The sequence below is a fragment of the Neopsephotus bourkii genome, unplaced genomic scaffold (assembly GCF_033783945.1).
Source record: "Neopsephotus bourkii isolate Nb327-2 ecotype Australia unplaced genomic scaffold, CSIRO-AGI_Nbou_v1 NB_927, whole genome shotgun sequence".
Classification (NCBI taxonomy): domain Eukaryota; kingdom Metazoa; phylum Chordata; class Aves; order Psittaciformes; family Psittacidae; genus Neopsephotus; species Neopsephotus bourkii.
In genome coordinates, this window is record NW_026901421.1 from 309,753 (window position 1) to 337,691 (window position 27,939).

Sequence of the window (27,939 nt, forward strand, 5' to 3'; positions counted from 1 at the left end):
ACTGAAATGAAAAATGTGGTCAACTCACACGCTCTGTTTAGATTGGTTACACAAATAGATGATATTATGCAACCCAGATCTGCAATCTTACTTCTCCCTCTTCTGAAGCATTTTATATTTTGTTTTTAATCAATTTGGACAGACGGCTGGAGAGCTTCCAGGTGGCATTTCTCAGATGGTGAGTTTTGTTGCTTGACCCGCACAGGTCAGCCTACCACCACCACTGTTTTGCAAGAACGCCTCATGTATTTTTTGCTTCCCTACTCATGAAGCTGAGCAGCAGTAGCTCATGCCAAGACACCAGCTGTGGAAGTTGGTGAGTTTCTCCCTGAAGCACAACGAGCTGGTTCAGGCAGCGTGTTTAGCTCAGTTATTTGTTGGGCTTTTCCCATCTGATGTTGCAGGCTTTCCAGCAGTCAAGGCAGTGCTGATCACTTTGATTCCCCAGCTCCATGCAAGTTTGCCTGTCCCCGACCACTTACAGGGGATGGTCTGCATTGGTGAAGCAGTAGGATTTCCAAACAGGATTTCTAATGGCTTTGCTTCTGTCTTCCTTTTCAATGTGCTTTTGATAAATTGCTCATACATGCATTTCACCAGGCTTTCTTTTCAGTTCCAGAGTGAGGAGGTTTTCTGAGCAGAGTGATGGTAAAACACTCAACAACACAAACTGGCAGCACTGCCCACTGGCTTTCTACCAGGCTCACAGCAGTTGACAGTCAAGTTTACTAGCTCAAGCTCTGTAAGTTCAGTTTTTAACTAAAATACATAATTGAATGCTAGAGACCCCATTCTCTGAGAAGGGTACCATTACAAATGCCTGTATCTGACCTGGATTGCTGAAAATTGGCATATTGCCTCTATTATGTTAGAGATAGGAAAACCAAACTGACTTATCATTGTAACTGCCAAGCAGACAAAGGCACTGTCTTCATCCCAGGTGTAAAAAATTGAACCAACTCTCATTGGAGTTGACTTATTTTATATGTAAGCTGATACAACAGCATAGCGTGACTGTAGGAAGTGCTGTTGAATGCAAGCTTCCACACTGTCACATCTAATCATGCAAAGCTGTCTGCAAAGAGACAGGTGGGGACAGTGCTGGATGGGCAGTCCTAAACTCCATTTCTCTCCCTGCTTCCCTTTCTTACCCCCAAAACAATTACTGCCACTGTCCATGAATTAGAATCATAGAATCACGGACTGGTTTGTGTTGGAAGGGACCTTAAAGTTCATCCAGTTCCAAACCCCTGCCATGGGCAGCGACACCTTCCACTTGAGCAGCTTGCTCCAAGCCTCTTACAGCCTGGCCATGAACAATTCCAGGGGATGGGGCAGCCACAGCTTCTCTGGGCAAAGATACCATTAGGTGTTGTTTGATCTTAATTCCTTCTTCTTTATGTATGTGTGTGTTTCTGTTTGCACACATATAAGCAGTCCTTAATACATAGAAGTTAATGAAAAAAAAGTCAGTGCCTGTTATTTCAGGAGCTCATGTTGTGTTTTTTCCACTGTCCAGTTTATGCCTCCTTTATAAGGATTTCCTCTTTATCCTGTAGCAGACTTCGCTGTAATCCTGGGCTTTGCCAGCTGAGATGGAAAAATGGCTCCTTTAATTTGCTTGGAAGTGGTCCAGTCTTTGGGGTAGCTCTGGTTCATATCTTAGTAATTTTCATGCCTTCACATGAATTTTTAAAATGGGAAATACCCTGGTGAGCCTCTGGATCTTTCTCTGATGGCTGGCAGCTTCCCTGAAGCCAAGGAAACTTCATACTTCAAGCCACAAGGACCTTCTCTTCCATTCAGTAGATGAGCTTGGATTTTAGCTCAGAGGTTCAGGCGCATACGTGTGCTCACATGTACAGGCATACACTGCTTGATTCACTATTTCTCTCGTCCCCCTTTCACCTATTAGTGTCCTTTGAAGGATCAGGTTACCTTGCCAGTGAAAATATATGAGCTCGTTGTGTGATATAGCATAACTGCAGCAGCAGATCATATAATTTCCCCCCGCAGGCTTGTTGCAGACTATGTCGAGTCATTTGTATTTATGACAGCTTGGGGGTGATTTAGTGCGACCTCACTTTGATAAAACCCATTTAAAGCTCATAAATATGGGTGACACACTGCCTTCTCAGCTAGGATTTTAAACTGAGAGTGCATTTGCATTCCCATTGAGTTTTTATTGTTTGGGGGTAAGAAAGGGAAGGAGAGAGAGAGAACAGGAAAACGAAAGAGGGTGCAAAATGCAGAAGGGCCCTTGAGAAATGAAGGATGGTGCTGTGCTTAGAGCACCTACAGCTCAAAGCACCCATGATGCTCCCTCCTCTCTGCATCTCCTCCTGGTGAAGTGAGACTCTGCTCGCCCAAAGTGAGTCAGCCAGTAGGAGAAGGGGGTTCTCCACATCAGAAAGAACATGAATTTAGCACTTAGTTTCCACAACAATCATAAAGAAGTCTTCCATATACCAGCAGTTTTTCTTTTAGCTTGGGCCTTACTGTTGTGTGCTGTATTTTTAACTTAATTTCAAGGAGACATTTCTGGAGTATATTTATATTCTGTAAATAGATTTATAAGGAGGTAGGCAATTTATGGCCAACAATAAAAGATACTTAAGCCCAGAATAAAGATGTCAGATTTTATGCACTAGACTTAAATTGATCATTGATGGAAGCAAGTAGGAAGACTGTTCTCAGAAAACTGTATTTTTTTCATAATTTGTAAAGCCCAAAGGAACCTGCGCATCACATCCCATTGAATTTCACATAGGGATTAGTATCTTTTTTTTTTTTTTAAATGAGGATTCAAAAGATTTAGTAGTTTTAATCTCTATAGTCCTTAACAGAGACAGAAACTGAACCTAGGTGGCTGTCTTGACCATCAGGTCACCAGTCAATGCACTCCATGCAGCCTTGACTTTCCTGTTCTCTGGTTTTCTTTCCCTTACCCAACCAGCATGCATCAGTAAGAATGACTGGAAATTGTTCTTGGTGACTGGAAATCTAATCTAGAACATTCAATATTCCAATAATTTTTAATGGATTAATTATTTATCGCAGGGAGACGATGACCATGATACTTAGTTTTGTGTATAAATTTATTCTATTCAGGGGTTTGACGTTCAAGGCTGTGGATTACCAAATTAAACTAATGTCCTGGGTTCAGCGTAAACCACAATAATTAACCAAAAAAAAAGATAACAGCATCTGCTTACAGGGGTTTATGTGTGTAGAAGCTTTAGATTGGGATTTAAAAGCTTAAACAATGGAGATACTGGCACAGGTTGCCCAGAGAAATTGTGGCTGCCCCGTCCTCGGCAGTGTTCAAGGCCAGGTTGGATGAGGCTTGGAGCAACCTGCTCTAGTGGAAGGTGTCCCTGCTTGTGGCAGGTGTTGGAACTGAATGAGCTTTAAGGTCCCTTCTAACCTAAACCGTTCTGTGATTCTATGATGTACATTTGTAATACATTGAAAAGATTAAAACTAGTAAGTTCTTAAGGCCTTTTTTAGCTTTTTGGAGTGTTTTTCACAAAATATAGTGATTTTATTGGAAATTACTTTTCATTTTTGAGGTCTAACATGATAACACTATCACAAAGGCAAAATAAATCTTGCTTCCTTTCAAATCATTCTTATGGCATGGTATATCATTAGAATGCTATACCTAATTATTTAATTTTATACTTAAACTAATTAATTAACGAGGTTGCCATTATTACTGTCCTCTAAACTGGATACTGTTTGCATGTAACACTGTTGATTAAGTTTGATGTTTGCATCAACAAATCCAATGATTTTTGAAACAATTTTATCACTAAAAATGAGTCATGTCAAAACCTGATTAGAATTTATATATAGTTAAAGAGAACAGCATTGTGCATGGTGGAGGACCAGCTATCAAAGCACAGATTCAGAGGTGGGATTGAATACAGAGACAGGCTTTGAAACTGCAGCCCAGGTCTTCTGTGTTAATCTCAACTTCACGCACACCTTGTGGCACCATTGCATGGCTGTCCCCCTCTGTGTTAACATCAAGGCTCCCACCTAACACCTAGCCAACTGAATCCAGAGGAATTAAAAGGCAGTGTGCTTTTCATTAGGCAAATGAAAAGAAAATCACAGTCCCTGCCCCGAAGATTGCACACTGTAATCAATGGCAGTATTAATGGGAAACTTCACTGCACTCGGAGGAACAGTAAAACATGCATGATGGGGCCCCGAAGACAAGATAACCAGTAAACTACTTACTCTGCTTCAGCTTCATTACCCATTAAAGCAGGATAATGGCACTTACCTTGCCCCACCAGAGATTAGTTAGTCATTGCTAGCACAAAGTTATGGAGAAAAAACGAAAAAATAAAGGAAACTCTCTTCCAATTCTTGTCTTAGTGAGATTGGCAGCAGGCGAGGATGGGACCCAGGTCATGCCTTGTGGCTCCAGCCGCTGTTCTCATTCTGGAGTACAGGGATGCTTGTGCCTGGGCTCTTGGCTTTATAGAAAAGCAGCAATGATGGGAGCCTGCAAGTTCTGGGATGATCTGGTGCATGCTTCCCGGCACAAGAGGAAGGATGAAACTGATTTATTATCCTGGCCTTTCACATTTTTGGTTCAAGTGTGGTTTAGCTCCCAAGCAAACATGTTCAGAGATTACTGGCTGCTGCCCTACAGACATTTGGCTGCTCTGCTGTAAGTGGCTGAAACCTTGCTCGGCAATCTGCACCGTGGGACGGGTCCACGGCTGACAAAACAGAGGCATGGAGCGGAACAGACACCACCATGAAGGGGGGCTTGTGCAACACTTGTCCACACCATGCCTGGTGCAAGCCAGTGCCATTTACCTTTACAAGCATTTTTATTAAAAGTAGGTCCCAGAGTAAACAGACTTTGTGGTGTGGTTTTTTTGTTTGGTTTTTTTTTTTTTTTTTTCCTCAATAAATGGGCTGATTTGTCTCTGCTGACTCAAAGGGCCAGTCAACAAGCCCTCTGAATCTTTGATCTGTTTTTCTACTTAGCTGCTCTCTAAAGGCTCAATTTCCTCTTCTGTCATGCTTTAGAAAGGGGGGGAATATACAGCTTAGTCCCTCAGTTATAATACAATTATTTGGTGCGAGGGAACTTTTTTTTTTCCACTTGAATAAATTAGTTGTTAATTAAAGCTTTTTGATGTAGTGCGAAAAGAGTTATATTTGATACCAACAGCTGTATGCTGTTTGATTTATAGTCCTTTGGGGTGTTGTTGGTTACAGCTATCCATTTCTCTCCCTCAACCAAAACACACACACACACTCACCTCAAATGCCATTAACTAGTACTGTGTTTTCAGTCAGAAGGAGAATATTTTTGCTGTTGTTGTCATTTCTCTATACATCACTTGAAAAGAAAAGATCAGCATATCATCACCTTGGCTATTTCCCCCATGGTATAGTCCTGTAGCAGTGGCAGCAAAGACATTTGAGATAGTGACAGCATAAAGGCTCTGCTTTGGGCTGATGGGTTGATCCTGAGCACAGTTCCCTAGTTAAGCACACTGCACCTGAAAACAGGTGTTTTGTGTATATGTGTATGTGGCAGAGGATTTCCTTTCAACGTTCATCTGCTTAGCTATGTATGACTGATTCTCACCAGGCCAGGGACCACATGCCAAGGGTATTTCCTGGAGGATGTGGAATCCCAAAGGGATGTCCTGTAACATCCTCACTTCCCTTCCTCACCATCAAACTGGAGAACGGCCACAGAAAAGCACTAGTGGCTTTTGCCCATTTTTCATGGCAGTCACGCATAGGTTAAGAACTTTGCTATATGTGATGCTGTTTTAAATGGATTCCTAGCACTGTGTTCATTAGCTGTTAATAGAGGTGTTTGGGCACAATGTGTATTTCTTCACACTGTTTTGCAGTTGGGCTTCTGTGCCTGGGAAATAGCAGTGAGACTTCCCAGTCTCGTGGGCTAACACACAGGGCGTGTTTCAGAGATGATTTAAGCTCAGATGAGCAAAGTATCAAGAACACCTTCCCATGCAGAGGACAGAAAAAGACCTGCTCCTCCAAGAATCCCTACCCCAGACAAGGCTGTCCTACTGCTGTTATTTATTTTGTTTTAATCCAATATCAGGGGGAAAATGGGTCTTAATTAATTGCCTTCCACTCCAGGGTTAAGAGGAAAACCCACTTTGGAACAATTTTATGCAATCAAAATATGCAGGTCCTGAGGCTGCTGGCAGAGTTCCCTGTTTGTGAGTAAATGAGTGCACGTTTCCAGCTCTCAAGGGTGTGTCCTGGGTTCAGCAGTAGCAGTCATTTTTTGCCTTCTTAGTATCCGGTGCGGTGCTGTGTTTCTGACTTTCAGCCTGGGAACAGTGCTGATAACACCGATGTTTCTAGTTGTTGATCAGTCACCTTTACTCTGACCAAGGACTTTCTCAGTCTCATGCTCTGCCAGGGAGGAGGAGAAGCCGAGAGGAAGCAGAGACAGGACACCCGACCTAGACTAGCCAAAGGGGTATTCCATACCACAGCACGTCATGCCCAGTAAATAAACTGGGGGGAGGTACATGGAAGGACTAGATCACTGCTTGGGTCAGGCTGGGTATTGATCAGCAGGTGGTGAGTGGTTGTATTCTCTTCCCTTGTTATTTCCCTTATCATTGTTATTATTGGTGGTAGCAGTAGTGGTTTGTGTTATACCTTAGTTACTGGGCTGTTCTTACCTCAACCCTTGGGAGTTACTTTCTTTTGATTCTCCTCCCCATTCCTCCAGGAGCAGGGGGAGGAAGAAGGGGGAGGAGTGAGTGAGCAGCTGCGTGGTTTTGAGTTACTGATTGGGCTTAAACCATGACAGGGTGGGAGAGGTATTTCTGAAAGATGGTAGCTGAAGGTGTGGGCTTTTGGCAAACAGAAGAACTGGAAAACAGAGTGGCTTCCTCCTGTTCCCTGCTTCCTCCTAGGGAGCATGACTGTCACCATGGCCTCAAATCCTTTCTATATCTTGAGTCTGAGCCAGAGTTTAAGGAACTGGAAGACAGTGGAAATCACCTCTGTTGAAGATAGTGGCCAGAGAGGAGTGGAGATGCCCTTATCATTTCACCATGTCCTTTCTCTGCTCTCAGTGCAGCTGTGTTTCATCCTTTCCCTGCTATCTGTCTATTATTATTTCTCCCTTCCTGCTACCTTTGCAGTAATGATCAGGGCAGCAGTGCCTACCTACTTAGCTCAGTTTCTGGAATCCCACATGTATTATATTTTTTGCTGTACTTTCCTGGTATGCACATGTGGTGCTTTGTATGGCTGCACATTGTGAACTTTCCAGGAGGAGTTCTAGGCCGCTGAGATGGGCAGGAGACTTTCGGAATGCCCATACACCTCAGTGTGATGGTAAATATATTCTAGTTTTAGTATTACATTGCTTATTTCCTTTTCTAAGAAGGGCTTATTTATCTAAGGATCAGTTTAATACTCGAGTTCTCAAAGCTGTAGAAAATGTTTTTATTACATTGCTGAGGGACTTTCTGTTTGCTCTATAATGTGTTGTTTTGGTAGGACCCACACAAATAAAGTATTTTAAGTTTCACAAATGGATTTGATAATGGAGAACAAAAAGAGAAAGATTGCTCATAAGGACCTTAACTTTATGTATCCTTGACAGTTACTTTGCAACTTTTGTGTGTTTTCTATTTTTCATTCTTGGGTTTAGTTAAAAAGGGGAAAAAAGTGGTTATGAAATGGGGAAATTAAGATTTTGCATGTATATGGAAGAAAAAATGTACTTTTAGTTGTGTGCAAGTCATCTGCTGCCTGGAAACCAGGGTGAATATCTTACGGATGTCTCAGTTTGCCTCATTTCTGCAATACTAATTGAAGACTTTAAAGGAAAATTATCTGACCTTAAGTTAATACAAAGCAGTATGTGCTCAAGAACTGAAATAATATCTTTGCCAAGGATCCAGAAAAGCTATACTAAGATTCTCTTTGCATGATGCACTCTTGTGATGCTTCATACAAGTTCCCGGCAAATCTCTATAGTCTTCTGAGCTAGATGAAGAGGTGATACTGCTCTACTGTTGCTACTATGTAGAAGAAGAGACAGAATAAAAGACATGTTAGCTGTGCATGTTTCTGCAGGTGTATGGAGCCATCAGAAGTTACCAGTGAAAAAATTAATAACAGAGTGACAGATGTAGAGGAAAAACAAAAAGGGAGAGTATGAATTTTCAGCAATGAAGGCAGCGAACCTATTAGCCCAAGGCAAGAGAGGACCTGTCTTTCAATGGCCGTTGAAGGGGCTGGTGAAAAAGTATCTGTACAATCGGAAAGGTGGTAGGGGAGGTCAAAGAAAGAGCCAAAGAGGAGCAAACAGGGATGATGACAAGAAACCACATGGTAAGAACCAGGACAGGCAGCACAGCCATGACTGCACAAAGCCATTAGATAGGCTTACTTAAGAAGAAAAACTTAGGGTATGTAATTTCTCCCTTTCCTGCATAAACAGCAGGAACATTTGGTAGGGGGTGTGTGACAAGGCAGCAGCTGTGACTCCTGTATTTGGGTTACTTAACATGCACCGCTGTAATATGATTTTACAGAGTTTTGGAGACCCCCTTGTTTTCTCACCTATGAAGACCAGCATTTTTACATCCCTAAGTTTTTCCATTATCAAAGGTTCTCATGCCATCTTTATTTTTGTTGGGGTTGCATTATCATAGAATCATGGAATCATAGATTCATAGAATCATAGAATGGTTAGGGTTGGAAAGGACCTTAAGATCATCAAGTTCCAAGCCCCCTGCCATGGGCAGGGACACCTCGCTCTAAACCATATCACCCAAGGCCTTGTCCGACCTGGCCTTGAACACTTCCAGGGATGGAGCATTCACAACCTCCTTGGGCAACCTATTGCAGTGCCTCACCACCCTAACAGAAAGAATTTCCTCCTTATATCCAATCTAAACTTCCCCTGTTTAAGTTTTAACCCATTACCCCTTGTCCTATCACTGAAGTCCCTAATGAAGAGTCCATCCTCAGCATCCCTATATACCCCCTTCAGATACTGGAAGGCTGCTATGAGGTCTCCACACAGCCTTCTCTTCTCCAGGCTGAACAACCCCAACTTTCTCAGCTGATCTTCATATGGGAGGTGCTCCAGTCCCCTGGTCATTCTCGTGGCCATCCTCTGGACTTGTTCCAACCGTTCCATGTCCTTTTTATGTTGAGGACACCAGAACTGTACACAATACTCCAGGTGAGGTCTCACGAGAGCAGAATAAAGGGGCAGGATCACCTCCTTCGACCTGCTGGTCACACTACTTTTGATGCAGCCCACGATACGGTTGGCTTTCTGGGCTGCAAGCGCACACTGCTGGCTCATGTTCATTTTCTCATCAACCAGCACCCCCAAGTCCTTCTCCTTGGGCTGCTCTGAATCTCTTCTCTGCCCAGCCTGTAGCTGTGTCTGGGATTGCCCCGACCCAGGTGTAGGACCTTGCACTTGCATTTGTTGGTTTGGTTTAGTTTGGGGTTTTTTGCTAGTTTCTTGGATTTTTTTTTTTTTTAAGAAGTTGTAATATCTCTATTGTTTGAAAAAGAGCCTTTGAATTTTGGCAGGGACAAAAGTTCTGCAGCTGAAGACACATGCCTTTCCCTTCTCCTATGAAACCTACCTCCATTCTGGTTATGAGCTGTGCAAGATCACCATTCCCCATGTCTCACTTGTGTTTCTCAGCAAAATGTTGGCAACAGGTCAGAATAATAACTGAACAGGGCTCTTCCACAGAGCCATACCCACAGCACTGCAAAAGCAAAAATAACAGAGAGAAATCCTGAGGGCTTGTGGTGCAGGGGGAGCTGGTGTCTCACCCCTTGCAATCTCCCACTAGCGGTGGTTGTAGCAAGTCTTGGCCAGCCAAAGCAGTGCATCTCTCTGACGACCCTCAATGAAAGAAAAGATAGGTCCATTTTTTGAACCTCTGTGTTCACACTGCTGAATCAACCAGCTAAAAAAATTGCAAGTGCCAGGCTTATCCTCACAGGTCCAGCCATGATGTGGGTTGGGGCCCATACGTGTTAATGCCATCTTGACATGTCTTTCCTATCACATGTGAGAGAGTGCCTCAGTCATGCTGCTGGGGAGACACCCACTGAAGAAGAAATAAGTTTGCACAACTAGCTGTAAAGTTGGGAAATTCATGGTTTTTTGGTAGTCACAATCTAAACCTCTTTTTTTTTTTATGGCAATGGCCAATGTAATAAACACACTGACAGTGTGTGTATCTATACATATGTATACATATTAGATGATAGACATCTGGATGGCCATATAAGCATTGCCATATGGCATGTGTGCATGTTTAGACTTATATAAATGGAAATGACATTTTGCAGTGGTACAATGCAGAGCAGCAGCATAATCCAGCCTTTTCTGAGAGGCAAATCTGATAAAAATGCGTATTTGCTGACAAACACAGGAGAAAACTCCATGTTTACATACATGCACAAGGTGCCGAGCACATTGGTGATGCTTACCAAGCAAAGGCGGCCACACGCATCCGTGTTTGCTCCTATACAACCTCTTTATTTCCTTTTGAATAGCAAGGAGGCTGTCCTTCCCCAGAGCTGCAGGCTCTGTTTCTGACAGTGCACAACCACGCTGCTCATTGGAGTGCCTGTCATTAAGCAATGTGCTGATTATTCTGGCAGCTCTGCTACTCAAGTCCCCGTGGACAAAGTCAGACATGGAGAGAATTGAATTTCGCCAAGGATGGGGCTAAAGGTCGTTCCATGCAGTGGACAGCTGTTTCTAGTCAAATCGAAAATATTGCTCCAAGTGTTACCAACAGAATAGCTGATAGCTCTGTTGTCAGTTCATTTACACTTGCGCCCTGCTACAAATTAAACTGAAATTGTGGTGCGTTGAAGGAGGGGGAAGTCTGTTTTCATCCAAGTGACAATTCCTTATATCACCAATTTCCAAGTGCAGCCATTATAGATCATTTCTAGGGCTTTTCACAATTTCCAGTGATGAAGATTTAAGGTCCTGATTTTCTGCCATGGGCAAAATTCCCCTTAGTACCTGCTCTCATCTTCTAATCTCAGAGGTTGAAAAGGAAATGGAGAGCTCTGGTAACTGGCCTCTTTTTTCAGCTCTGCTCACAAAGAATACTATAAAGTACAGAACTGTTTCGTGACTTCTCCCACTTTACAAGTTTTCTTTCTCCCTTTTTCTTTTCCTATTACTTCTTCTTTTTTTTTTTTTTTTCCTAAAGCAGGACATTCAGATTCAGACAGGAGGAAAACTATGAAATATCTTGATTCTGCTACAAGCTATTCTGCATTGAGGTCGGGTGCAGCAGAAAGAGCAGCTCAAGAGCACTGCTCGTATGCCAGTGTTCATCTCAGGCCAGCACAGCATCTTCCCCTGAACCCAGTCCAAAGTCTCTCCACCAGCAAGCCAGAAAATACCTTCTGGGCAGAAACATAGCCTTTCTCAGCATCCTCACTGAGTCCTAGCAACTAAGCTGAAAGCCTGGAACTTGACCATATTTGGAATAAACTTGCCCCAAAATATCAATGTTAATTAGCTCATGTTATGAATGGCTTAAGTTAGACACCAGCTGCAATGGGGCATTTTGATTTGGGTTTTTGGCTCGGTAATTAGATGCATGTAAGCTGGCTGGGGAGCTGTCAGTCAGCAAGCAGCATTTTTCATTGCAGGGTTAGGATGAAGAGCTTTTCTGTGTCCTATCACCTGTTTTGCTGTGAAACTTTGGATGATATACCAGTGATCAAAGTACTGAGCATGAACCAAAGTCCTCCCTTGAGCCACAGCTGTGGTGACCCAGTGACTTCAGAACTTTTTTATTTATAGCGCAAAATGCTCCTTCATGTATATAGTGACTGTTAATGTTAACGTCATCCTCCCCTTTGATCTGTGCCAGCTTTCACCCTCCTCTCTTAACCTACCATTGGTGCTTAGAGTGGAATTTGAAGAAAAATGGGTCCGATGCTGTCGTGAAGTAAGTTAGAACAACATTGATGATAGAAAAGTATACACAATTCAAATTGTAGGTGAGTGAATTTGTGCACCTCTGGTGCTGTGGGTATGTGTGGTATTCTCACCTACATCTGGGCTAGCTGTAGTAACCACAGGGAGTTACCTATTTCAGGCATTATCTGTGTTAGGAGGAGAGCCATCACTATAGGGAGTCCCTGGCAATTTTTTTGGATGGAATTGTCTGGGTTTTAGACCTCTTTTTTTTAACAGATGAGTCAGGAGGTAAATCCTTTTTCTCCCAAATCTGGGAATGTGAGAATAAAATAACCAGACAGAAACTTACTTTAATGTGAGGAAAGGCAGAAAGTAAAGAGACAGCTTGACTGTTCCTGACACAGAGCCTTTATCAGCTCCATAAATACAGGGCATATGCATGTAATGGCTGACTGCATCTCAGATTGCAATACCAATGTTTTAAAAGCGTGCTGACGGAGCATCTGCTTATTTCATTACTCCTCCAATGTCTTTGCAAGTAAGTCATGCATTATACAGTACCATCTATAGCAATGCATGACCGGAGGGGATAGTCTGTAAAAATTGTGGATGATACATTGCTTTCCCTTACCTTCCAGGAGAGAGAAACATAAGGAATGGTGCATTCAAGTAGTAGGCAGAATTTGCAAAATAAAACCTATTTGCAGTGCACTAGGATTTGCATTTCTTTCTAAAAGAAAGGAGAACTACTCTGTCTCATTACTATGTGAGCTGGCTGCACGCACAACAGTGCAAATATCATTTCAGTAAACTCCTGCTCAGAAAATATGAGGGATACATTATTAGGTGAAAAAGGAAGCATCATGCTTTATTAGAAAACAGATATGGAGGTGAGTTACAGGAGCTTCTGATGAGCCTTGACATTACAAGAGGAATTTTGAGGAGCCCAGGTACAAATTTAACTTGGTCCTGAACTTAGACTAAGCTTTCCTATGTCATCACCATGGCAGAGGAGGTTCACAGTAGTCACACTGAATTAAAGTTTCCCTTTTAGACTAATTAAAATGCTGGATCTCAATGCCTTGCTTTTTTTAGCAGGGTTTGCACTTAGTAAGGGATGAATTTCTCAGATGTGAATGCCTGTTTACCCGCACACTATTGCCTTGGCTTAGTGTCCAAAATTCACCATCCTTAAGCACCCAAACATGTAGACGTGCGCATGTCCACTGGCTTTCCTTTCAGTTCTCCTACCTTCCCTGGCTGTGGGCTTGTGAGCTAACGTCCTCAGGAGACATGAGTTTGTTGTGTTTGTTTGGATACCTACTGGGTTGTTTATAGAAGAAGACCCAATGGAAAAGCTGTTTGTCACTGAAGAAAGGGGCCTGAAGGGAGGATCCATACTACTATGTAACACTGTGGTAAGTCAATACTGGGCAATAAGGCATATTGACCCATCTACATGTATATCAGTTGTAAGTCTATTTTTGGTCAGAGAATTTAAAAAGCTATTAGCTGTCAAGATGTTTATGTGAAATGAGTTTCTGGGCCTCTGTCCAGTTGTTCATAACCTCACTTATTTGTTATACACACAAAAAAATAAAAACTGTGCCTGGATCTAGTAGATGTAACAGAGACAAATGTGTTTAAGAAATCCATGGAAATGTCTTTCAATTCTGGAGTACACAGGGAGGTGCGCAGCAAAAGAGTCTTAGCTTTATAAGCTTTCCTAATAGTATCCATAGCCAGGGAAATACTGTTAGACATTTTCCACAAATATTCATTAGCTTATGGGGCTTTATAAGCCTGCTTAACTTTGTACACATTCTCCCACCATCCTGTCATGTTTGCTCTTGACAAATACTCCAGCAAAAAAGTTTGCAAGCAGGAGTGTTTGGTGTATACTGTTAATATTGAAGAATATTCCTGAATAGTGCCTTTAATATTCCTGCTGGAGACCTGCTTCCAGGGCTTGTAATATCCCACTATTCAGGAGACAAACATTGACATATCATGCAGATAGTTAACAGCCCATGAATTGGGAAGAGAACAAGAAGAGTTTTTAGAAGAGAATTTTAAATACATATTTTTAGGCAAACAGCAGTCTGCTAATAGTTCACAAATCAACAAGCTGAATACATCAAATGCCTGTCTCTTCTGTAGTTCCCCATTTCTGGGATTTAAGGTCAACAACAAATTTTTAAAGCAAACCCCAAATATTTTAGATGCTATTCTCAATTTCAATCTGGAAGAAAAAATATAATTTAATTTTATTTTTTTTAGTCTCATCTGTTTAAAATAGTTTCCATAACATTGTTTCTTATTGATTAGTCTCTAAGTAAGTGCCTCGTACTCTTGACTCACACTTAGATGAGTAATTCCGAAGGCTTTTCTTTTTGTAACAGCAATGAATAAATCAATGGTTGTACTTAAGCTTTCCTAAGTCCTAATGGGCAAAACTTCAACAATAAACAGACTGACTGGCTCAGTGATAAATTGAAAAGAGGGGTAGGTGTGTATTTTCAGGCAGAAGAATCATCATGGAAATTGTCCAATTGCCGTGCACTTGGAATAGGCCTACACAGAAAAACACTTCAGATAGGTACTAGACATTAGATGCTCTTAAATCAAGGAGACTGTGCTTTGGAAAAAAAAAAAACAACAAACAGTTGTCTCATCAATGTCTATCTTGTCCTAAGGCTTAGCTAGGATCTAAGCATTCCCGATGATGTTGGAAGCAAAACCTGTAGGCTTTAAAAATCTTGTAAGTTCCTGTTGTCATCATGTTTTACAAACAGGCTTAGTATTTTACCTTTCCCCTACATGAGAAAATTTACAGGCAATTAAAGATGCAAAAAGAAGAAAGAAATCCTCCTTTACCTTTTTGTCCAGGGTTGTTGTTACTCTTACGTACTGAGTAAGAACAACTGAATTCCCAATTTCTTCTTATGCTTGCCCTGTCAAAAGATCATATTTGTGAATCATAGTTTCAGGTGAGGGTGTATGGTATATTCATGGTGTTTATGTCCAACAGTGAGTGGGACTGAAGTTCTCTCAGGGTGTTGAAGTTCAACCCTCTGTTTTCAACCTGCCAGACTTTAGGGCACACTGGCAGTTCCAAAAGATAACTGCAACTTCTGAGGTTGCCAGGTTCATGACTGCATCCATTGAAAGCCTTGTGTTACTGAGCTGAAGGTGAGGCTCAGGGTGTAGAGTGGTTTCCCTTCTGTGCTGCTGGCTGGCTCTGACCCTCAGCAAACCCGCACCTCTTCCCTTATGCTGTGCAAATAAGATAGTAGTATCTGTCTCACAGGGGGTGTTAAGAAGCTTAATTCATTAGTGTTTACAAAGTGTTTCTAGATCCTCAGATGGACGCCTCTATAAACAGACAAAGTATTACTAATTGCCAGCTTACAGTGAATTGTAAAGTGAAAATAAGGATGGCTGGAGGAAAGAGGAGCTGAATTTTCTGATGAGCCACATCAGTCTACTGCCTTTCAGTTAAACCCTTTAAAGTTTGATTTCTCATTACCATCATCTTAAAAATCTCCATTTGACCTTCAGTTTATTTTGGGGAAAACCAGAGCACATCAAAGTCTGTGAATGGGGCTTCCCATCCTAACAAATAAATCATAGTCTTAATTTGGGTAATCATTCCTGAATGTATACCATGAGGTTATGTTGCTTTAAATGAAACGAAACCTGATTTACAGAATATGACTTCCACGGTGCTGTTCAATTTACAGCAAAATATATTAAAAAAATAAATCTTCCAAATCCTTACATCCAAGGAACATGCCATGGTATTAATATTCAGAGCAATTCTAAGCGTCTGGGTGGGTTTTCCTGTTTCTGTGGTTTAGTATCGTGAGTTTTGTCGTCTTCATTTAGCCCTGGCAGGAAAAAACAGACTGGTTTATTCAGTCCTTTCCACTTTCTGAATTTCCTGCAATACCACAGCAATGTCTTGCTTGAGCTCCTACTTAACTTTTTGTTAGCTTTTTGGAAGATATCAGGAATTGGAATAAGTTGGGTAACTTGTGTTGTTTGTATTTATAAGTTGTGCTGTTATATGCATTTTTCTGCAAGGCCTGATTCTTAAGAACCAAGCTCTGTAACAGGCTTCTCCTAAAATTAATCGTAGAAATGGAAAGAAAATTAGTGCTCTTTCACTGTTTAAAATACACATTTTATTTTTTTTTTCCTCAAACCACACTGTTAAAAAGGTATTGAATAGCCATTTCCCACTTGGCCTTCAAAGGGTGAAATCCTCATCTGGTATAAATTGGCGTAGCTCTATTCAAATCAGAGCGACTACATTAATTCACTCCAGCTGAGGCTCCAACTCTTAAAAAGCCAGTGAGGAGAGTTTTGCACAGGATGGATTTTTGGGCTGAGTGGAAGGTTTTGCTGTGTAACTTAGTTATAAGTTCAGGGCTGTGGGAACCTGTCTATTTGACATCTGCAGCATAGGCAGCAAATACTTTGGCAGTTCGAGTTAATGCTTTTGAGTTCACAGGTTGTTTACTTTCAGCTTGAATGTGGATTTGTTTTCAGGCTCAATGGGAAATCTAACATAAGAAGTAATAGGACCAGCCATCTGTCTGAAAGCGTATGAGAATTCCTGGTTTTGAACCAATAATAGAGAACAGGGACAAGTTCACTCCCTGTGTAATCTCTGGCAAATTATCAATGTGTTCCTTGGATTTCCAACCTGGGACCCAATCCCTCTGGTGCAGTGTGAGCCAGCATAGATTTAGGAGATGAGACTTGCAAAATGAGCACGGTCAACATCCCTTTCCAATGATTTCTCCTACAAACAAGCGTTGTTCCAGCCCTTTCTTCCTTTGCTCTGATTTACAACTCATTTTGGCATATAAACCGCGCACCTGTGAAGTAGTCCTCTCCATTGTCACTGAAGCCTGTGATCTCAGGGGAGCAGTAAACAGCACAAGTGAACAGGAACCCCCATCTCTCACCAGCATTTCCTGCAAGTAAATATCAATCCATGTGTTAGTCACAGGCAAGAGAATGGTGTAACAGCTGGATGTATTGGGTCACTTTTCCAAAGAAGCTCAGGGCCAGATTTCTCAACTGTTCAGCAACCACTCTTGAAAAGGTCAAGATTTTTTGCTTGCTTTCTTTCAAGCAAAAGTTAAACCCATCCTCCCCCGCCCTGCCCCATAAACTAAGATGCTGTACAAGAGCCAAGTTGCAACAAAAATGATCAGCATCCTGCAGCTTTTAGCAGAACACAATGAACAGATTTTGCAAAGAGCACAGCATGTGATCGGTAATGGAGCTGCTCCCAGTTCAGAAATGGGGACATGAATGGGGACTTGGGCTTCCTCTACCTGTCTTGGCCACCCACAAGAAGTGCCATCAGCTTCAGTGGGAAAATACTTAGACTGTGCTGTCCAGAAGGCTTTGCCCTTGTTTTGGAAGCTTCTGTAGCATAAACTCTTGGTCATACATTTTCCACTGACTTCATCCACTATTTCCATTGACTTGGATAGAGTTATCCTGATTTATACCAGCTAAAGACCTGAGTCATGGTCTCCAAACCTCTTGGATAAGCTGCAGATCATTGCTTGAGAAATTAATAAATAATAGGAAAGACAGGAAAAAAGACTACAAGAAATCATTAAGGAAGAACATCATTTGGTCTTCAACAGCAAAACATTCATTCTTTATTACATGTAGAGTGAATGCATGTGCTTTTAACCTTCCTGGGGTGAATAGTCCAGGGACGTAGAATATCTGACAATATCCTGAAAAGCACACTGGCCTGATTCTATATGCATTACACACTGAACAGCATTACTTAAAATTTCCCAGTGTAAATTCAGCCAGAGATCAAAACCAGCCCTGCAACAGCCTTGTTTGTCCAGACGACTTAAGCAAAATATACCTTTCATCCCAAAAGCACCATCCCCAGGCTATTTTACCTCAATGACACTCTGATTTAAGAAAACTGGAGGGTGCTGAATAATGTTCAAACTGTTTTCTCTCTTCCTTTTCTTTCAAATTAGGGCTGCTGCAGATCTGATCAGTTTCAAGAAATGAGACTCTATTCAAAGTCTTGATTATTTTTATTAATTCAATAGTATTTACTGACTAATAACCACCCAAGGCTAACAGGCTCATTTGGACTGAGAATGCTGTGATCTCTCATACTATCCATGGGAAGAATCGCTAGCTTATACATGACTGGTGTCCTTGCTGTCGTGAGACCTCACTTGGAGTATTGTGTACAGTTCTGGTGTCCTCAACATAAAAAAGACATGGAACTGTTGGAACAAGTCCAGAGGAGGGCCATGAGGATGATCAGGGGAATGGAGCACCTCCCGTATGAAGATAGGCTGAGAAGTTGGGGCTGTTTAGCCTGGAGACGAGAAGGATGCGTGGAGAACTCATAGCAGCCTTCCAGTATCTGAAGGGGGCCTGTAAGGATGCTTCAGAGGAGCTCTTCATTAGGGACTGTAGTGATAGGACAAGGGGTAACGGGTTAAAACTTAAACAGGGGAAGTTTAGATCGGATATTAGGAAGAAATCCTTTACTGTGAGGGTGGTGGGCCCCTGGAATGGGTTGCCCAGGGAAGCTGTGAATGCTCCATCCCTGGCAGTGTTCAAGACCAGGTTGGACAGAGCCTTGGGTTAGACGTTTTAGTGTGAGATGTCCCTGCCCATGGCAAGGGGGTTGGAACTTGATGGTGTTAAGGTCCTTTCCAACCCTAACTATTCTATGATTCTGTGATTACAGTGGGATAAATCAAGGCCTCTCTTAGGGAAAGTAGCTTGTTTTCCTTCCAATTTTCAGGTAGCCTTCTTTTCTTTTAAAGTTTTCCACAGAATCATGACATCATTTTTCCTTATTCCCCTCATATGTGTGCAGTCATGAGAAGTATGATAGATTGGAATTAAATAAACTCAGTCTAAACTTCAAGTCAAAGACTTTGTGGGTTTAGGTTTTCCTTGGAACTAGAAGCAGAACAGCCAAAACAATTCATAAAAGAATAAGAACTAAGCTGTTTTCATGGTATTTTTGGCATGGGCAACTGCTCTGAGAGATACTGGAAACCATGCAAGAAGGGTCTGTTCTTAAGACATTTGCAGCCCTGATCTGAAGAAGAGGGATTTAGATAAGCATCTGTATTCAGGGATTTTTATCCAAAAAAAACCCACCATATCTTTTGCAGTTCACCAATCACCCATTGTGATCTCCCCCTCCACATCTCTCCCCATGCACTTGCACACCGACACAAGTTCTTCGAGCCATTCTACAAGCTTTTGCTTACCCGTAACATTTTAACTGCCTCTTGAGCAGTGATGAAGGCTATGCAGTGCCCCATGCTGCCCAAATGATTTCCTCTCCCAACCTTACCGCACATGTTGGGATTGCTTTCGTCCCCCTTCTTCTTTGCCACATCTTCTCTGTGTTTTGCACGATTGTTTTCTTTCTGTTCCAGCCTGGAAAAAAACAGTATCCCTCCCCCCTTTGCCTGGCAGTGTGGGTGACAGAAAAGGAGAAATCAGCACAGTGTCAGCAAGAGTTTAGCCCCACAGCTGGGACTTGAACTTTCAGCAGTGAAGCACTGTGCTGGGTCACTGCACTAAAGCAAGCCAGATTGATATGAAGTGCTTGCTCACCCTGGGAAGGGAAGCATCAGTAGCCAGTTGATAAAAATCTGTAGGTAGTATCTATTGTGAGCTCACAGCTGTGAAAGCTGAGTTTTTTCCAGGGAAAGATCCCCATGGAGTGTATATTTACTGTTGTAACCCCCAAACCAACACAATATTTTGTGTGCTTGCTCCACTGGTGGGATATAGCATAGGGGCAGTGTAGGTTTTAGAGCTGTTGAAACTGGAGATGGAGTGTGTTGACTCAATGTGCTGCATGATGTGTGAGGTTTTCAGCTCTGAAGACCCGAACGATCATGTCTGCCAAGAGTTAATGTGCTTAGTAAGAGGATGCTAAAATATTCTTTCCCACTCCAGTTTGCAACTGAGAACTTGTTAGTCTGTAATATCTTTTATTTATAGAGCCTTTGACTCAAAGGATCTGAAAGTGCCTCTATCTGGGAGTCACTTCAATGATACTCCAGGCAGGGGTGCTTCTCTGCGGGAGTCTCCAGCTGAGGTTTCAGCATCTACTTTGCCATGGACACATGTGAGGGATGTAGTCTGCCTTGCCAAATGCCAGCACTTGCAACTAAAGGCTGGAGGGGAAGGCAGAAACCCACCCTAAGCCTGAGGAATAGCAAAGAGAGAAAACCGACATGTAAACCGTCTGGGAGAAAGGATTCAGATGGACACCAGCTGACTTTGGAAGCAGATGATGGCAGGAACAATTGCCAGTGCTGGATGACATCCTTATACAATAGGCCAGGGACAGTGAAACCACTACTCAGAAGAGGGGATCTAGTGGCTCTACTTGGATATTGCCCTTTTCACCCCAGCCAGCCTGTAGAAAGCTTCAATGTGGACCTTGTGCATGGGACATCCCAGTGGCAGAGGTGCTCCTCAGGGCACGGGCCTGAGGCTTCGTTTACAAATGCACATTCACACATCCCTTAATGAGTGCAGTCACAGCAGGGCATCTGCTTCTTTTAAGTCCACTTCAGTGCCTGCCTATCAGCTGCTCCACATGCGGCAGCTGGTGGTGGCTGAAGGACCAGCTCCTCCATGTGGCTTCTGGCAGCTAAAGGGTATCATCCAGCCCTCTGCTTCCCTCCCCTGTTATACGCTCAAGCCAGGGAAGCGAAAGTCAGACCAACTGATGAGTTTATGATTCCAGCCTGTGATTTCTGCTTCATCCACAGCCAGGTGAGATTTTGCCAAGATACATATTAGGCAGCTGCTGAGGACACTGTTGTTTTGTCTGTACCACCCCAAGCATGCTGTGTGTCTGTCTGTCTCCTGGTCTGTCTCTGTGACCCCACTTTCAAGATGACTGTGCTGCTATTCCCCAAAGTGGTCAGAGCACATTTGGTGAGAACCAGCCTTTTCCTGGCAGTTTTGTTGAGCCTCCTGAGGGACACAGCAGCAGAGGCACCAGGCCTAAGACACAGCAAATGCCCATCTGTTTCACTGCCTTCTAACTCCCATGGCTTCCAAGGAGGCCTGATGTGTTTCAGTGGACAAAGCAGTCCAAACAAGCTCATGAAAAGCCCCAAGGACATCAGCGGCTGCGTATGGGGCAATAGCCTGCTCTATGTCTCCAGTGTGGCTTGAAGCTTAATGCACTCATACCATCATGCTAAAATCTTCTCTCTTCCCTCCCAAGCTATCCTCATCAGCAGCATTATTAGATTTTTTTCTTCCTCAGATCTCTTTCCTCCAGGCACTAGACAAGGTGCATCTTATACCACTTTATCTCCATCATGCACATGTCGGCATTTCAAACTCTGGTTTAATTGGAGTCACATTGCTGGATGAAACTTGGCTCTCTCGGATGTTTTCCATGCAGAACTTGCATTTTTTGCCTCAACCTTTTTCTGTCTCCCAGCCAGACCTGTCTCCTCCCTCCTTTGTGGAAGGGGCTGGGGGTTGTACATCCTTGCATGCGCAAGAGTTGTACTGCGTGCTTTTAGGGAATCTCTCACTCTCTCCTTCATCCTCAGAGAAGAGCAGACATATGTTGCACATATGTATGGGGTATTTTTCCCCTCTTCTTGGTCCATTCACGTTTCACTCCCTTTGGCACTCCATCTTCATGTGCTGCTTTGGATTTGTGCATGGTAGTGGGAAGGATTCCCTCTATGGACAAGCTAAGAGGGAAAAAGGGAAAAAAAAGAAAGACAAGCCAAAAATGAAAAAATAAGAGAATAAATATTTGGGAGGAGGGCGTTTAAGAGGAGTGAAAAACAAATCAAAGCTGGTGCCAAGCTGGAACCAGCAGCTGGTTGCCAGCACAGCAGGCTGAGAAGTTGCTAGTGGAAGTGCTCAGTGCCATGTTTGGGTTGCTTAAAAAAAAACACCCTACCTCCCTCTCTTGTTATTCTGGCTCTGTTTTTCTGCCTGCCCCACAATCAGGAGGAGGAACTGGGTTGCCAAATGTGAGCTTCCAGGAAGTTTGCATGTACAGCAATGACAAGGGGTGCAAACGGAGTGTGTCCTGCCCCTTGACATGTGCATGTGCACATGTGTGAGCAATCCTGAGCACTGCAGTTTGGGAAGCTGTGAGCTGGATTGAAGCTGCTAGGTGTGTTGTGGGTGCAGTGGCTCTCCAGTCTGAGGAGATGCCAGTGCATTGGCAACCATGGCACGATTTCTTTTGCCAGTGTGATGGGAGGAAGTGGGAGGGGTGTGGATGAAGGAGAAAGGGGGGTGTGTGGAAGGTTGTAATGCTTGGCTAGAAAAATTTAGAGGGATACAAAGGAGAAAGAGATGAAAAGGGGTAGTGAGGAGGGGAAGGAGGCTGTAAACTGGATGCTGTGGAGGTGGAAAGAGATTTATGTTTGCAGAGTGGTTCGGTTGGGAGTAGGCTGTGAGGGTATGGGGTGCCGCAGGCAGGGCTGGGGGTGCTGCAGTGAGGCTGGTGGCCTCATCGGTGAAGCGGCGGAGCTTAGTTTTCTTCCTTTTTCCTCCTCCCTCCACTGGGTGCTTGGAGGAGAAGGCAAGACAAAAAGCTGAACCGGTGCCAAGAAGGAGCTGCAGTGACTCGAAAATGGCACTCTGCACCGCACTAATATTTCGAAGCTGGGCTGCGCTGAAGAGCAGCTGAACGTGCCAGGAATGAGAATGGCTGCATCCACGGGGCTGCTAGCCAGGCTCAGGGGTGTTCCCCCTCCTCCCTGCTTCCCCTTTGCCTTGTAAATGTGACCCTTTTCTTCTCCATTCACCGCTTGTAATATTTGGGGGTTCTTGGAAAGAGAGGGGACCCTTGCTGGGGACTTGAAGTGGAAGAGGGACAGAAGGCAGACAGCACCTCGAACCCTGGATCTAGTTCAGTGTGGCAGAAAATCTCTGCTTGTAGCTAGTGTCTAGCCCATGTGTGCTTGTTACGGTGCTCACTGGAAAGGATTATAAGCAGAGAAAGGGTGCGTGTGCTCATCCCCTCCTACCGTCTCTGTATCAGGGAGGAATTTAGATTTTTCATTAATTTTAGCTCATGAGGAAGAGAAGGCTTGATTCCCTCGGAGTTTCTTGTTTTCCTGTTGCCACTCCTTCCCCCCCTCCTCGCTGTCCTCCTCTCTCCATACCCATAAGGCTGCTCTCATGGTTCTGTATCCTGATACAAGGTTACTTGTAGGACACGTAAATCTCTGCAAGGTGCAGCGTCACCTGCATCTGTGCTCCCCTCCTCTTTCCATTTGCTGAGGGGGCGAGGCAACTTCCAGGCGGTTCCGTGGCTCAGCTGAGCACTTGTTTAATGCAGTGTCGGTGCTTCGGTTGCAAAAGCACCTTCCTACAAAGCCTGCCTGAATAAAACAAACAAAAATGTCATACACTGCTGAAACTTCAACAGCAGTTCACGTAAGGTGAATTTATTTGTAAGGGATGAGCTGCAGTTTTGCTGTGATATTTGTTTAAAAGGGAAGGTTTTGCCCTGGACTTGTCCCCTCTTCCTTCTATTCACAGGCTAGGAAAAGACACATAAGCATACCCTTTTTTTTTTCTTTTGTAATGAGGTTTTGATTTTTTTTTAAAACCCTTTTAAATTATTACCAGCATAAGCATTTCTTGTAGTAGTTCAATAGTTGAAGCTGAATGCAAAGATTTTCCACTACCACATGAGCATATCCTTTCTGGATTATTCCCTTCCAGATCTGAAGTTTTAGGTTGGCTTTACAGAAATTAGAGGCTAGAGAAAGAGAAAACTCCTGCCTTTGGGTTTGAAAACAGGTCCAGATCCTGTTTTAACAGCAGTTTTAGCACTCACACAGCCAGTAGATCAAGTTCAAGGAGACCTTTCTAAAGCACAGGCTGAGGCTCATTAACTTGCTGCATCTCAGAAGCTTGTGAGTTGTTGGATTGTTAGCTTGGCCCAGTTTGTAGTCCCAGGCATGGGATTATCCGCATGGCCATTCTCTCACCTCAAAACCATGCCCTAGTATGTATCCAAACCACTTCAAACCTCACCTTTGGTTTCAGACACATAGACCTGGTTTTGGAAAACCTAATTCTGTCCAAGCAATGCCTTCTGGAAATACTGTGATAAATAGTGGGTAATTTAAGGGGACTTAAAGGTGTTATCCAGCCTGCTCTCCTCACATTCTTCTCACAGCTCTTTGCAGACCGATGGTCTTTCTTCTGCAGAGGATCGAAAGCTCAGTCCCAAATCAACACTGTTGGGAGGTGCACAGATTTCTGAGGTGATGCCAGGAGGTTTCGTATGGAGTAAGGTGTCTTCAGTGACTGACCCCTTGCTCTGCCTCGGCCCTCAGCTGTGCCTTGTACCAAGTAGTTGCCACAGCTCCACTTGGGCTTATACAGAGGACATACTTTTGTCTCTTCTTGCTCTTTTATTTTGTTGCAAATGAAGGTATGTAGTGCTTGGCCCAGAGAGCATGAAGAAGCCATGACAAAAGTCATCAAGAGGGTCAGGCATGCACTATGGAGTAGCCAGTGTGTGTTATACCTCCCACCAAATCCTACTTGTTCTTCATGAATAAAGTACATAAGTAAAATACATGGGTTTGTATGCACACGTATGCTGCTTGTTTGATTTTCAGTTGCCTCTTTGGACTTAATGAGAGAAGCTGTGTATTTAAGCTACCATCTTCACCAAGGACACATACCATCTGTACTTCTCTGAACTTCCTAGAAGTCGTTGCTGATAACTTTGCCTGCAGCTGCATCTCTTTCTCTAGTCACAACCTCCTCTTTTTATCCCGAGATACTTGACCATGGATTCTAACATACAAAAGCAAATGTCAAGAATGGGGATTAAAGCCCACATCAAAGTAAGCAGAGGAGACCCTAACCCACCATGCAGCTGCACAAGATCACGGCTCATGCTTTCAGATGTGGAGCCAGATTGTATTTACTACTGATTTAAATCTCTTAATACTTCAGTTACCAAGTAACAATTCCCAACAGATTTATAGAGAGGATACCGCAGGTATAGACAAATACGAATGTAGACTGGCAGTATCCAGGTACACAAAGTAGCAATGTGGCGTCTGAAGTAACATAGCATGTGTAACAGATCTTGTCCATCTTGTGACAAAAATATTACTCTTGGACTTTCTAGGTGGTCCAAGTAAGCCATCTGGGCAGCTTGTTCATGCTTTCCAAAGAGCCCGGCAAGGCATTGACAAGGCAGCTGAATGTCTTTGGTTTTATTGCTCCTTGTGTCAGAGCATTGTCTCTGGATGTATTTCCCTTGAACATGATGTCTCACGAATCTCAAGTTACTTCCTTCAAATTCTCCATCATTTTAACACTTTATAATGAGAAACGTTGTCAGCTTGGAGTTGTTATGAGAGGACTTGTGTCTGAAAGGGTTAATCTGGAGGATTCTTCCAAGGCTTGTCTTCCACCCCTTCTGCCACACCTTCTCCACTCCTAGTCTTCCTTTCTTTTTTTTTTTTTTTTTGACCAGTAACCTTGCATTTTTGCAATCTACATGCGCAAATGCTTTGCAGTCACAGTCCAGTAGCTGGGTTAATCTCAGACCTCTGAAGTGGCAGATGGTTGATTTGTTGCTGATTCCAGTTACAGCAAATAGTGCCACCTATTATCTTTGCACAGGCTGCTGCTTAAAAGGATGCCTTGGACAAAATCAATGAAAAGCAAAGCAAAGCAAGCGCTCTCTGATCTGAGTCACCACAGGTGAAAATGTAAAATATTTCACCTTTGTGTGAAGGGCTGCAGAGCTGGAGAAAGAGGAAGAAGAGGTGAGAAGGGAAGAAGGGGAGAAGTTCTAATTTTCATACTAGAAGTGTAGGAGCACAGGGCAGAGTGAGCTTGCTGCAGTCATGATGTTGAATCACAAGCATTTACCCTGTTTTAAATGGTTTTGCAATGTGGTAATCCTTGGCTTCAGCTCCCTGCTTTTAACTGTTAAACAAAGCAGGCGGGTTGGCATCCTGTGACACCTTCTTACTCTTCCCAAGCTTTTCCAAAGCGGGTTGTCATAGGAATCCATGGCATCATTCCCTGCCATCGCAGCTCATTTTGTGCCCTGAGGCTGCTGGGGAAAGCTGGAATGGCCCTGTGATGCCAATACACTTACCAGGGCTACCTCGGAGGGGAAACCTATGCACCTGCATGGGTTATGGAGTTTGGGGGACCTTCCAAAATTGAGCAGCGCTGAAGGTGAACCCCAGCACTGGATGTTCAGGTGGTGGTGGGCAGGGAGTAGGATATATGGAAATGGAGAAGGGCAAAGTGAAATTCTGGATGCTTGTGACCATTTTCTGTGCAGCCATTCCTGCAATAAAGGTTTTCTCTTTTCTCTTTGCTCTGGGAAACTCCACAGAGTCAGATGAAGAATCTGGGACGAGACTGTGGGTTCCCTGTGCAGAGTGCAGTGACAAAATCCGTGAACAAGGTAAGAACAAGGGTTTGTGGCTGTGAAAGTTTTTTTTATTTCGTTCTCCCCTTCCAGGCCATTATTGCAGTTTTGGACAAAAAAAGTAGGTGTATGTAGCAAGGAAACTGATATTTCAAGTGCTAAACAAAAGAGTCTAAAAAGAACAAGCTAACACTGTAAGGGTGGTCAGGCACTGGAATGGGTTGCCCAGGGAAGTTGTGAATGCTCCATCCCTGGTGGTGTTCAAGACCAGGTTGGACAGAGCCTTGGGTGAAATGGTTTAGTGTGAGATGTTCCTGTCCATGGCAGGGGGGTTGGAACTAGATGATCTTAAGGTCCTTTCCAACCATAACTATTCCGTGATTCTACGATTCTAAATCAGGCTTCTTTTTAATTCATGCCATTATGATGATTCAGGTTTCAGAACAGTTTGTATTGTATCCAAATGAGCTGTGTTTGAATAATTGTTACCAACCTCTGGACACCAGGACCTAATCAGAATGTAAGAAGGAGCCTTAAATAGGACATTTGTGTAGTGAGCTTCCATATGTCTCCTTGTACAATTTATTTGCTTCACTCCATTGAGATATGATGAGAACGAAACTCCTAGAATTGCCTTTGACTCTGAAGCTCTTCTCCTCATCTTCTCTGCAGTTATAGCCCACTATTAACTGGGCTATTAATAGCCCACTATTAAGCAGATAATACCCATTTTCCTGTGTTCTAAAAGAAGAAGCTACTGTACTGCTATTCTTACGTCACACTGCCCATGTTTCTCTATTTCTGAGTTTCTTGTGGAAATAGAATGTGAAATGCCAAAACAGGCTAAGAAAATATAATACTGTCAGAGAAAAGACAAAAAAACGTTAGTGCAAGATGATCTTGAAGGACTAGTATCTACAATATCTACCTCAAAACCATGCTGAAAGCTAATGTTGTGATACTTTGGTCAATGTGTACATGCAGTTTGAAGTGCTCTGTGTTGGTTCTTTTTCACTTTCTTCATGCTAAAATATGAGGAAAGGAGAAAGGTTGGTACAAGGCTGAGTTTTATCTTATTTTTGAATACTTAGCTCAGTCTGGGCTAACATAATCTCTGGGATTCTCTATTCACGTTATGTTGCAGGAAATGATCTTTCAGTGTGGTTTCAGAAGGTATCCTTTATTTCCAAGCACTTTTTTACATGTATGGCTCCACCCCATGCATCATGTGTTCTTCATTCCTTTATTCCTATCTTCTTGAAGTCCTGAAGTCAGTGAAACTTAAGTGTACAAACAAGTGCCAGTTTCTACATGGATGATCTTTAATAAGTGCTCAGGGTTTTGTTTGGTTGGTTGTTTTGTTTTTTTTTTTTTTTTCCCAAATTAGGCCTTATTTAGCTTCTCAGTGAAAGACAATTCCACTTGCAATGATTTTATTTATGATAATTCGCTTGCATATTCCCTTCTAGGAGTTGTCATTGACTTCCAGAAGGGAGGTTCG

At 43.0% G+C, this 27,939-nt stretch overlaps 1 protein-coding gene across 1 annotated transcript in view; it reads left to right on the forward strand.

The window, feature by feature from the left end:
- The window catches only part of LOC133214738 (SET-binding protein-like), a 121,997-nt gene extending 94,881 nt beyond the window's left edge, over positions 1-27,116 (forward strand). Inside the window, exons 4-5 of the mRNA XM_061357934.1 lie at positions 26,403-26,474; positions 27,111-27,116. Of these exons, the coding sequence (XP_061213918.1) occupies positions 26,403-26,474; positions 27,111-27,116 (78 nt within the window). The remainder of the gene's footprint in view (positions 1-26,402; positions 26,475-27,110) is intronic.
- The last annotated feature ends 823 nt before the right edge of the window (positions 27,117-27,939 follow it).